The sequence below is a fragment of the Odontomachus brunneus genome, unplaced genomic scaffold (assembly GCF_010583005.1).
Source record: "Odontomachus brunneus isolate Ranch 3 - 2012 unplaced genomic scaffold, Obru_v1 Obru_scaffold_068, whole genome shotgun sequence".
In the NCBI taxonomy this organism is placed as follows: Eukaryota; Metazoa; Arthropoda; class Insecta; order Hymenoptera; family Formicidae; genus Odontomachus; species Odontomachus brunneus.
The window spans coordinates 1,039,086-1,052,277 of NW_022639518.1; the positions used below are offsets into that span (position 1 = coordinate 1,039,086).

Genomic DNA, 13,192 nt, shown 5'->3' on the forward strand with positions numbered 1-13,192 from the left:
TATATATATATATATATATATATATATATATATATATATATATATATATATAAACTTATATTTTTTGAGATATTTTACCGATCCGATATTTTTGCCGCAGCCTGTATACAGGGTGTCCCGCCACTACATTACCGTATTATTTCCTATCTAAGGACGGGTTCTTGAGATAATTTGATGAAAAAAAATCCTAATGCAAAAACATAATACTTTTCAAATTATAAACGATTAAAATTGACCAATTATATTGGCTAAAGTACGCGCGCTCAGGTACATTAAAGTGAGAATTTGCATAAAATATGAAATTAGTTGTAAATCTCTGAAAGAAACGTCAAATGTATGATAGTTTATTAATTCTCATAAATGTATTGTATGATATGTTATTCATAACATTTTGACGAAATTATAATTATTTGCAATATGTTTGTTTAAATAATAGAAAAGGCAAATTATTATTATATATGTTGTTGTATGTATAGAACTTCCGTATCAATATTTGGAAAAGGAACGATATGTGCATACACTTATATCATTGTGTTGTACCGTACCTAAGCGCGTGTACTTTAATCAGTATAATTAGTCAACTTTAATCGTTTATAATTTGAAAAGTATTATAGTCTCGCCATTTTTGCATTAGAATTTTTTTATTCAAATTACTTCAGGAATCTTCCCTTAAAAGATACCCAATAAACGTTAAATATTTCTTGAATATTCCGTTTGTATTCCAAAAGTTCCGTATATACCGGTACATTAAAGGAATGTTCACAGAATGTTCAAATAATCGTGAAATATCCAGAATATTCCATGAACATTCCATGAACATACCTACATTTACACGTACCGGCATATATATATATATATATATATATATATATATATATATATATATTAATATCATATATAACACAGTGATTAAAATTTAAAAGAGAAAGAATCAAGGAAATATTAAAATAATAAAAAGGAATAGTAATAAAGAATAAAATTACCTGACTAGAAGAAACAGCATCTTTGTCTTCTTCAAAGATCTTTTCAGAAGGTTTAGCACCCGCTTCAATTAACAGTTTAAGAAGTTTTATGTCTTGTCTGGGCCAAAGAATGCATTCAGAGCTATCTACATAACAGCTTTCGATTGGAGCATTGCTATGAATTATCCAGAGTATTTGAAGAGTATGAACGTCTAGGGTAGTATTAGTCGTAACGTTCGATATTGCACGTTGCAAATGTTGAGCTAACACACAGATCTCGTCGGCATTAAGCTCAGGACCACGGAGCGTATAATAGGCTGCCAACATGGCATGTCCTTCAATGGCCGAACATAGATATTTCTGGGTACAATGCTTAACATCCAGCAACCACTCAGCAAAACTATGGTGAAAAAACATTAAAGCACCGGTACGGGAGACTGATATCACTCTGCGCAGAAGATAAAGTCGACGATTAAAGTCATCCACGGTTATACCGATGCAGGCTGTTCTTACGCTTTTATAAAGTATATCCTGAGTGATAGGTAACTTAGCAGCAAGTATGACATTCAGAAGAGGCTGAACTTTGACGAACTGTTTCTTGCTGAAAAGTCGTTGACAAAGCCAAAGATATAGACCATTCAGAGTTCCTGGAATCTCACGTATTTCACGCAGGACAATAAAGTTCTCAGCCACGCCATCAAGAACTTTCTCTAGATATAAAAAGCAACCGTTACTCTTTATATGCAGCTGATTCAACATTTCAGCAGTATCACGTGAGATATGTTGCCTGAAAATTGTTTATATAAATATTAGTACGACAATTTTTCGCAATAAATAATAATAATAATTAATTTTAACTAACGTATATGATAAATTATATAATTACATCCCAAGAAATATAATTATGTAACTATTATATCCCATATAGCACAAATCTCTAAAAGACTTTTTAAAGAATTTCAAAAGTGTTCTGAAAGACCTGGGAACTTTTTTGGAACTCTTTAAGAAGTCTTTTAGAGATGTGTGCTATATGGAATAGCTATAAGGTAACAAAATGTATGTGTGTATAACATGTAATATAACGAATGTAATAGTTTATATACATATTATTAGTAATTTTCTATTTATATACAGAGTGCTTAAAAACATATTGCTGATGCTTAAAAACATATTGTGTGCATGTAGAACTCATCAAACTAAATACAAAATAATTTACTATTTCGCAAAATACCACATAAAATTTTAAATTATTAATCAAAGAAAATTGGTGTACAATCACCCGCAGTACCGTAGATGCATATTATAGCGATGTCTGTCGTGTGCTGATATATTAAGCTAAATTGAATAAAAAAATCATTTACCATTTTGCAAATGATCACGTACATTTTTAGTTATTAATTAATTAATTAATTAATTATTTATTTATTTAGTTATTAATTATTTATTTTTTTAGTTATTAATTAATTAATGAAGATTACCATACAAAAATATGACGTCTTACAAAGTCTAAAAGATCCCATACAGTACAAATATCCAAAATACATTCCAGAAGCGATTTGTTGTCTCTAGAACGTTTCTAGAATGTATTTTAGACATTTGTATTATATTAATGTATTTTAGACATTTGATATTTGTATTATATAGAACGTCTTAAAATTTTTCAGCCGTCTTAAAAAGTTGTTAAAAAAACGTATTTATAACGTCTTCAAGACCCGTATACGTGCACGCGCACACACGCGTACACATAAACACACTCACACGAAAGATGTGTAAATCTGACCGAGCAACCTCCGCGTGGTATACTATGGGTAATGCTAATGCCGTTATAATACTATAACTTTCCAGTTTCATTACTCTAAAAGTACTTAAACAAAAAATATTTTATTATAGTGTTTTAGAAAGCTCTCAACCTAAGCTATAAGAATATGCAATGAAAAGAAGGGAGTTCCATTTAAAAAATTCAAGGTGATTTTGTCCTGACCTTGGCGATTCCACCCAAGTTCAAACTAATGATATCAATGAATAAATCTCTCTACACCTTACAACTTCTGTTTGTGAAACATTTTTTTATAAAACTTATATTTTCTGAGATTCAGGGATACCGACTTTTTTCCCCACTCTGTATATATAGGTTGTGTATCAGACCATCCGTGCCATCCCTTTTATACGGCAACCGAGTATCGTATGAAAATGAGGAAAAAATATTTTTATAGCAAATTGTACCCATAGAATCAATTGGTGCTATTACGATTTTCCGGAAAAAATTGGAAGTGATCGAAACCGAAGATAACTTCAAAATTTTAAATAGGAATATCTATCGAATGTGATATCACTCAATATGCCTCTTCAAAATAAATAATTTTTATTAAAAACATTTTTTTATTTCAACTATAAATTGAGAAAAAGTTTCTAAAATTTCAAATATATTAGCATGTGTTTCAATCCTTTTATTAGCCCTTATTTTCCAGATCAAATGTTCAAATATATCACTCTCTTCAAAATAAACAACTTTCATTCGAAACATTTTTTTTATTTCAATTATTAACCGAAAAAAATAAAAAAAAGCAAAAAGTTCAAATACATTAACACGTGTTTCAATCCTTTTATTAGCTTTTGTTTTTCAGATTAAACGTTCGAATTTTCTTTCATGTGTAGAGACGAATAAAAGACATTTTTTATAAACAGCGCCAAACTACAAAAGAAAATATAAAGAAACATTTTCAAGCAGCTTGTCGATCTCTGTCTGCTGAGAAGATACTAGCATTAGATAACGTCCGCCATCAAGTAGAAGCTAATTTAAATGTTAATAGAAGACAATTCGAACATTTGATTTGAAGGAGGAGAGCATACTAGGTGGCGGCGGGACGCCGTGCGTTCGAGACCTGCGTATCTTTTTCGTTCCAGAAAGAGAAAAATATCGAGAGCGCGGTCCTGCTAGGCCGGGACTCGAACCCAGGTCTTTCGCTTGCCGGGCGACTGCTCTAAACCACTGAGCTACCTGACGCTCCACGCTCACGACACTCTCCTCTTCCTAGATAACGCTCAGAGATGCTGTTCGGAAGCGACATCTCTGGCGCGATCCCGAACGCACGGCGACTACAGAGAGAAACAATGTTACTGTACCAAATGGTACAGCTGTCAGTCTCTCAAAGGATTGAAACACGTATTAACATATTTGAAATTTTTGTATTTTTTAATTTTTCTCGGTTAATAGTGGAAATAAAAAAAATGTTTCTAATGGAAATTGTTTATTTTGAAGAGACTTATTGACTGATATCACATTTGATATATGTTCCTATTTAAAATTTTAAAGTTATCTTCGGTTTCGATCACTCCCAATTTTTTCTAGAAAATCATAGTATCACCAATTGATTCTATGAATACGGTTTCCTATAAAAAAATGTTTTGCTCATTTCCGTATGACTTTTTCAAATAAAAGGAATGGCACGAGTGGTCTGATACACCCTGTATGTATATAAAAGATGCCACAGACTTTTCTTCACATAATTTGTGAGAACGTAGAACGGGTTGAAATAAATATAAAAGTCTTATACCGATTTGCGATGTTCGTAATAATAGTCGATAAATTAATTGTAAAATATTAAAGAAAAGCGCGCGCTGGATGATGGAGGAAGGAACGTTCGAGCCGCAGCGCAACCCAATAATATAACGCGCGGATATCGGCGCGTAGCGATTGGAAGAACAACATGCCATTGCCTGTGCTTATATTGCTGCGCTCCTACATCTTGCCGTACTGCGCGCTGAAGTGATTATTGAGCCGCGCTGCAGCTCTTCCTCTACCATTCAGCCCACGTTTTTCCTTAATTTTTATAATTAATTTCTTGACTATTACTACAAATATCGCAAATCAGTATAGAAATTTTATGTTTACCTCTACCTGTACTACGTTCCCACAAAAAAAGCGGATAAGAATTTGAGATATCGTCCTAGACTACCCTGTATATATTATTATAGGTTTCTATGTATATATTAAAAAGGGAAAGATGTTTTTTATTATTATTCATTTGCTGTAGTCAATTGAGAATTATGAATAGAGTGTGAATTTCCTCATTCTGCTCAAGTTTAAAATTAAGTATCGATGATAGGGGATAATAATGATATTCAGCACGTTGTATACTTTAAACTTTAAAACATATGCTGCTGAATAGCGATATTTGGAAGTACATAATTTAAAATTAAATTCTTTCGTGGCTTTCCTAAAAGAGATGTGTTTTATATTGAGATGATTCTAGAAGTTTACGAGATCGCTAATTACAAATCTAAATGAAAATGCCAATATAAAAATACAAGTTTATAATTACCCAAGTAGAAATCGTATACGTTTCGCCAGTACGGAAAAATGGCTCGATACTGAGTCAATACCGAAAAGCGGATGTCCGGTTTTGGTACTGGCTCAGTACTGGGCCTAATATAAAAAAAAACTATATTATTAATACTGGCTCCGTACTAAGATTAGGTACTGGATAATCGTACGTGTACTGGGGCGTTACCAAAAAATGTTTGTCATTTTCGGTACTGGCTCAGTATTAAAAAAGCTATATTATTGGTACTGGCTCTGTTTGTAGAATCACTACTGGATACCCAAATAAGAATCGTATACAATCTATCAATAGAGGATATTGGCAGGGTTGGGAAGTAACTCGTTACTTGTAACAAAGTTACAGTTACAGTTACATTTTTTCAGTAACTGTAACTTAACTTGGTTACTTTTTTCTCACCTGTAACTGTAACTTAACTTAGTTACTTATTTTTAGTAACTTGCAACTTTTCTAATAGTTACTTTAATAGTTATTTCGGGAACGTAAAATAAAATTAAAATTATATAGTAATCGTATATTAATTTAATAATCCAAAAAGCACAGAGAATTAAAAAAAAATCCAGTCGTGTGTCACCAATTCTGAGTTGATTTTCAGATGCAAAAATAATTCTTCAGAGTTTAGTTCAGTGAAAAGAATTCTTTTTACCTCTAAAAATAAACTCAGAATTGGTGGCATACGACTGAATTACCTTTAAATCCTCTGTACTATCTGGGAAATTTATCAACATATTTATGGAGTATGTGATTAAATTCTTTTACCTCTATAAGGCTATCATTAAATTTTTATTACATTAAGTACAGATTTAAAATTTGTTAAGTGGATTGACTAATTAATGTGGTAGATATTAATTATAAAATTTAATTCTTACATTTTAGTAAATCTTAAAATGAAAGATTTTTGTATTTATAATAATAATTTACAATCATTTCAAGAAAGTAACTTAAAAGTAACGACTCGTTACTTTTTGAGTAACTATAACTGAGTTACTTTTTATAGCCAGTAACTTGTAATTGTAACTAGTTACATTTTCTGCAAAGGGAACTGTAACTGTAACTAGTTACTTTTAAAAAGTAACTAGTTACAGTTACAAGATTTCCCAATCCTGGATATTGAGCCAGTATTGTATTGATACCAAAAAACGGACGATATCAATATCCTTTATGGGAAAACGGAAGAGGTCATTAACGTGAAACCTAGATAGCTCAGTGGTAAGAACACTTGCCTAACAAGCGGAAGACTCGAGTTTGATTCCAGCCGTCACACTATGGGATAAAATCCTGAAAAAGTGGCAAAAAATCGATGTTGGAATTTCAGTAAAACATATATGTCATTGTTATTTCAATGTGTCGAAGTAGGCTGGATTTAAATTTTATAACATTTGATCGAGTACTTTTATTTTGGCAGAGCATTGAATATAAGAGCAAGCCTTAAACTTAACAGGTAAACAACATATATTACTAAAATGCTATAAATTTCAAAGTGCACAACATATTTCTTAAGGTTTATTATTTATTGTTTTTTGGTATATATTCATGAATATTGTTAATTATTATCATTCAATATTATTATATCATTCAATATTATTGGGAGTACAAATTAGTTCGGTCCGTCTTTTTGTGGTAAAAAATGCATTTATTTCAGAACAAAATGAATAAACAGATTAATCAAAGTATTGTCCATCACTGGCTACTACTTTTTCCCACCTCTCAGGCAATTTTCGAATTCCATCTCGAAAAAAATCTCGTTCATCATCTTCTCTTCTCATCTCGTCTTTTGAGGCGATCCAAGTTATGAGCCAATTTTCGATTTCTGCGAAAGAAGTGAACCGGTGACCTGCCAAATCGTGCTGCATCCGTCGGAACAACCAGTAATCAGAAGGAGCAATGTTCGGCGAATACGGCATTTGCGGTAAAATATCCCACTTGAGCGTTTCCAAATAATTTTTTACGACTTTTGCGACATGAGGCCGAGCGTTATCATGCAGAAGAATAACTTTGTCATGTCTTTGCTCGTATTCCGGCTGTTTTTCTCGTAATGTACGGCTCAAACGAATCAATTGTTGCGTAACTTCCAATGATTCTGCAAGCTCCTCTTGCGTTTGACTCGGATCTTCATCGAGTAATGCCTCCAATTCTTTGTCTTCGAATTTTTTTAGCTGTCCAGAGCGAGGCTTGTCTTCAACGCTGAAATCACCATTCTTGAAACGTCGAAACCATTCCCTACATTTATCAGTTGGAACATTGTCACCATAAACTTCTACAAGCATTCGATGCGCTTCAGCTGCACTTTTCTTCCAATTAAAGCAGAAAACTAAAACCTCCCGCAAATGTTGCTTAGTTAATACAAAATTTGACATATTCCACACGGTAAAAAACAGGGGTTTTGTATGAAACTCAAAGCGATATAAACTGAATATTATTGACAGATGTCTAACCTCTCTGAAATCACCGAAATCAACTATCAGTATGAAACATTCATAACAGCCAGAGCCATCTTTTGAAAACGGACCGAACTAATTTATACTCCCAATACATAAATTAAAGTTCTGTATCGATTGAGTTGAATATTTTTACATTTTTGTAATTTAAAACTTGCTATCAATTGACTATAATCGGAAATACCGCTTCCAAATAAAATTTTCTTTATACCGATACATTCTCATATAATATTCCTTCAAAAAAAACCTGCTACTTTTTGCTGTTTCGACGAAATAGCTATTCTATTCGATCGAACACTCAAGCAACCAGCAGGCGGCTATGGCGCGCAGTATTTTCTCGCAATAAAAATGGCCCGCAGAATTATATAAGTGTTATTCGATTTTTAATACTGTATCACTGATATCAGCTGTAAACGCGGCAACATATCTATAGCATGTGGAGGGGATAGTCTGGCAGCGCACATTACATCACAGTGTCCAGCGTATGTGGACATGGACGCGTGCGTTGCTAGACTGTTCCTCCGCACACTATATGCTATCGCGCGTTTTTGTAGGCATCAGTGTCAGTACACTGCATATTCACGCGATATATATTTTCGTGAGTGAGTCTTATTGAAGGCAAATTTTGACTGGATTTACTTTCGAATATTATTTGTTTTAAACTAATTATTTAATAATCAACGATGTTGACCTTATTATTTACCAAGCGAGAAATTATTGAACAATTTTTTATGAAATTTGATATTGACGATAGGATTTCAGCGGTTGTAAATTACATTTTGTCTAAAATAGGAATGCATATTTCTAATATTAAGGATAATAAACTGCGGCAATTGAGAATATCTGTATTCAATAGTAAACATAAAAAGAAATGAAATGGCGTGAAAAGAATAAAGACAAAGTATGAATCAAAATATAAAAAATGACTGAACTCTGTTTTTATTATTTCTAAGATTTCAATGAAAAATACTGCTTCTGCCACAGCTGGTCGGCCATCTATTTTATTTCACAAGAAGTCTGATCGATCAAAAAGACTAGAAGCGGCAACTATTAGTAACAAACATAATAACAATCCACTGAAATTAATAATGACATGCCGCCACGCAGTAAAGATTTCAGGACAAAAAAATATAGTTGCAGTTGTAAAAGAAGTTTTGAAAAATCCTACAAATACACAAAAAATAATTTGTGGGACAAAACCAGTAATCATTAAGATGACTCCTCCAGAAGAATTGACGTATTTGTTAGATCGAAATATGTCCAAAGACGATTACAATAGTATGCGTTTGACTGTAAAAGCAAGAGGGGTGGATATTTTTCCCCCGTATGCTGCAATTGTAGCTGCAAGAACGGAATGTAGACCACTAAGAGAAGTTTTTAAAATCACGGATACTGTAGCGGAAATTCCTTTGCAATTTCTGTTAAATCACACGGCAGAAAGAATTGTTGAACTACAAAAAAATGTAATCATTGGGAGCATGGAAAATAGTAAGACAACAGAACTTAAAGCCGTTTTAATTGGTTCATGGGGATTTGATGGAAGTTCCGGGCATTCTGCGTACAAATAACGGTATTCAGATATGAGCGTGAGCAATATTAACGACGAAAATATTTTTCTACTATGCCACTACGCTTATACCATCATGTCTACCAACTTCGTCAAATAATATATTATGGCATAATAGAACCTCACACTCTGCAAGATTTTGCCGCCTTATTAATATTCAATATTGCACCGAATCAAAAAATCTTATCTTGAATCAAAAACAATATATTGAAAATCAAATTGATAGACTCGAAGCATTAGAAATCATATTAAACAGTATGCCCTTCTCCTTCTATGGTGGATCCCCCATGGCGCATTGCGTCCAAGCATCCGGGGGCTGCCAAAAAATTGGTGTCGACCCCGGAGTTCATTTGTATTATTTGCACCGGAGGAGGGGCAACGGTGGAGACGGTCATACATGGACAGCAGGTCTTAAAGGATAGCAACCTTTGACTTTGAGAGACTGACAGCTGTACCATTTGGTACAGTAACATTGTTTCTCTCTATAGTCGCCGTGCGCTCGGGATCGCGCCAGAGATGTCGCTTCCGAACGGCATCTCTGAGTGTTATCTAGGGATGGGAGAGTGTCGTGAGCGTGGAGCGTCAAGTATCTCAGTGGTTTAGAGCAGTCGCCCGACAAGCGAAAGACCCGGGTTCGAGTCCCGGCCTAGCAGAACCGCGCTCTCGATATTTTTCTCTCTCTGGAACGAAAAGATACGCTGATCTCGAACGCACGGCATCCCGCCGCCACCTAGTATGCTCTTCTCCTTCTATATTATCGTCCTGAAGACTCATTAGTACATTAGATCAGTAGAGCCGTTGTATTATAATTTATTTTATTATTTCATATTAAACAGTTTAAAAATCACAATCCATTTTTCATTGTTCATGACTTTAATAGATAGTAAAGTTTTGAATATAATAACAGGCACGAAATCGATGCAATCTTGCCCTATCTGTCAAGCAACGTCAAAACAATTAAATGATCGCAAGATCATTAAATGTGAAACAGAAATTTTTTTACCCAATCCAAATTCACTACAATATGGAATTAGTTCTTTGCATTGTTGGATTCGATTTTTGGAGGGTTGTCTGCATATCTCGTACAGACTTACCGTCAAAATGTGGCAGATAAGAGGACAAAATTTTAAGGATGAATATGCGAGACGAAAAAAAGAGATCCTAATGATTCTTTGGAATATATTAGGATTAAAAATAGATAAGCCAAAAGCAAGAAGAACTGATACGAGCAATAATGGTAACACTGCTCGCAGGGTATTTGAAGATCCAAAATTGTTTTCTGAATGTCTTGGATTAGATTATACTTTTGTTTTTAATTTAAGAAAAATTTTAATTGCTTTGTCTGATAAGTTTCCAATAAATAAGGTTCTTTTTAACAAACTATGCCTCGACACGGCTAAAATTTATGTATCTCACTAATCATGGTATCCCATGACATCATCACTCCATAAAGTTCTCATTCACGGTGTTCAGATAATTGAAAATAGTATATTACTAGTGGGAATGCTTGGTGAGGAAGCTTCTGAAGCCCGGAATAAGCATTACAAATCATATAAAAAGGAGCATTGTAGAAAACACGATCGTATATACAGCAAATTTACATGATATGTTTTGTAGATAATGGATACATCAAATCCTATTGTATCTTCTTAATCTACGAATTCGAAAACATAAAATATTACAACTTTCCAAAGAAGTCCGAGATCTATTTGTTATACTTGAAATAAGTATAAATACGGATCATAATAAAGAAAAAGAAGAAAACTTGACTGAAACTATCAGAAATATTCTCATCCTTAGACAAAGTTGTATTGTCAGATGAAGAAGTTGAGGATTAAAACATATTTTTATCAAATAATTAGAAAACAGTTTAATGAGTTCAATTAGGAAAAATATAAAAAAATAGATACAAAAATAAAAAATACAAAAAATATCAAAAGTATCAAAAAAAATAAAAAATATAATTAACACAATATTGTAAATAAATGTAAATAGCATAAGTAACTCAGCCACTGATGTGCCGGTCTCAACCCTGCCCTCCCCCCGGCTGCAGCGTCGTCTGCTACGCAGACGACACGATGGTGCTGGCCGGGGGCAGGGGCTGGCGGAGCGCCCTGGAGAAGGGACGACTGGCGGTAGACCAGGTGGTAGGCTCCCTGAATAGGATAGGCCTCAAGGTGGCTCCCCTCAAGTCTGAACTTATGTTCATTCATGATGGATCGAGGAGGAGGGGACCACCTGGAACCCGAGTCTGGATCGACGGTGTCTCCGTGAAGACGGGTCCCACAATCAAATATTTGGGACTCGTCTTGGATGGTAAATGGGGGTTTCAGAAGCACTTTGAGCTTCTGGCCCCCAAGTTGGGCAGGGTGGCCAATATGTTGGGTGGCCTCCTGCCCAATCTCGGCGGCCCTAAAAGGAAGGCAAGGCGGCTGTATGCCGGCGTCGTCCAGTCCATGGCCCTATATGGGGCCCCGGTCTGGGCGAGTGCGATGGCGACCAACCAGCGCATAATTGCGCTGGCTCACCGCGCTCAGCGGTGGGTCGCCATTCGCCTCGCTCGGGCCTATAGGACGACGTCGCATATGGCCGCCACGGCCCTGGCCGGTCTCCCCCCGCTGGAGCTCCTTGCACAAATGCACGCCGAGACCTATCGGCGTGTCAAGGAGCTCCGTGCCGGGGGAGACCTCGAACATCTGGCCAGGGCCATAGGTATAGCAAAAATGCAGGCCCGTCAACGCCTTCTCCTAAGGTGGAGCATCCACCTGGAGGAGGCGACGGACCACTCGGGAACGAGGGTCGCCGAGACCATCCGGCCCTGTCTACAAGAATGGGTAGACAGGGTCCGCGGAGAGCTGTCCTTCCGGACGACGCAGGTACTCACCGGACATGGATGCTTCGGTGAGTACCTGCACAGGATTGGTAGGGAGCCTAACTCCCGCTGCCCCCACTGTGGCGCTGAGGTGGACTCGGCGCAACACACCCTGAAGGAATGTCCCTCCTGGGATGTGGAGCGCCGAGTCCTGACTGACGTGGTGGGAGCGGACCTCTCTCTCCCGGCCCTCATAAGGGCCATGCTCGGGGGAGACGAGGGCTGATGTGCCGTCACCTCCTTCTGTGACACAGTCGTGTCACAGAAGGAGGAGGCGGAAAGGGTGCGGCGGGGCGAAACCGCCGCCCCCGGGGATGGGGCGAGGCGCCGCAGAAGGAGAGCGGCGCCTCGCCTGCCCGCGCATCAGCGCGGGGTCGAAGGGCGGCGCACTCGCGGGCGGGGAGGGGACGCCACCGCTGGCGTTCCCTCCCCCGGGGTACCTGCGCGTGCGCCGCAGCCCCCTACAATGCCGCCGGGCCCTCCTGATCAACGGAGGGCCCGGCGAGGGGGAGACAGGAGGCGCCTGGTCGGGCGGGGGAGACGCGCAGCAAGGCGCGACTCCCCCCCGTGACAAGAAGTCAGACTAGGCGCCTCCGGGAGGGGGGCAGGGCGGCCGGTTTACAAGGGCGGACTCTTAGGCCGCCCACCCCCCTCCCAGTGCTAGGTGGCTCCTGACCGAGAGGGGCGGAGGGGAACTCTTAGACCCCCCGCCCCAACAATCTCGGTCGGGAGCGTAGGGGCGGGCCGGGTCCGGACGGGACCGGACCCGGCCACTAGCGCCCCCAACAGGTGAGGTGTGACCGAACGGGGGGGCCCACGTCCGGTCATGGAGGATAGGAACAGCGAGCCGGGAGGGAATTATCCCTCCTGACCCGGGAAGGGGGCGGGGTTTAGGTTTTCCCCGCCCCGCGGCTGAGGGCGTCCCGGAAGTAATGCGCAAGCGGTTCCCGGGACGCCCTCGCAACAGCCGCATGGGGCCCGGCAGAGGTTTTAGTGGGTAGGCCCCCTCCGGC

The 13,192-nt window shown here is 37.8% G+C and overlaps 1 protein-coding gene across 9 annotated transcripts in view; it reads right to left on the bottom strand.

The window, feature by feature from the left end:
• The window catches only part of LOC116846727 (ankyrin repeat domain-containing protein 50), a 692,623-nt gene that overhangs the window by 505,732 nt on the left and 173,699 nt on the right, over positions 1-13,192 (bottom strand). For 8 of the 9 annotated variants that reach the window (XM_032820946.1, XM_032820942.1, XM_032820941.1 and 5 more), the window contains one exon: positions 984-1,749. In XM_032820946.1, the coding sequence (XP_032676837.1) occupies positions 984-1,721 (738 nt within the window). In that variant the 5' untranslated portion in view covers positions 1,722-1,749. Of the gene's footprint in view, positions 1-983; positions 1,750-13,192 lie in introns of those variants that run through there. The other variant, XM_032820947.1, reaches the window with a different exon arrangement.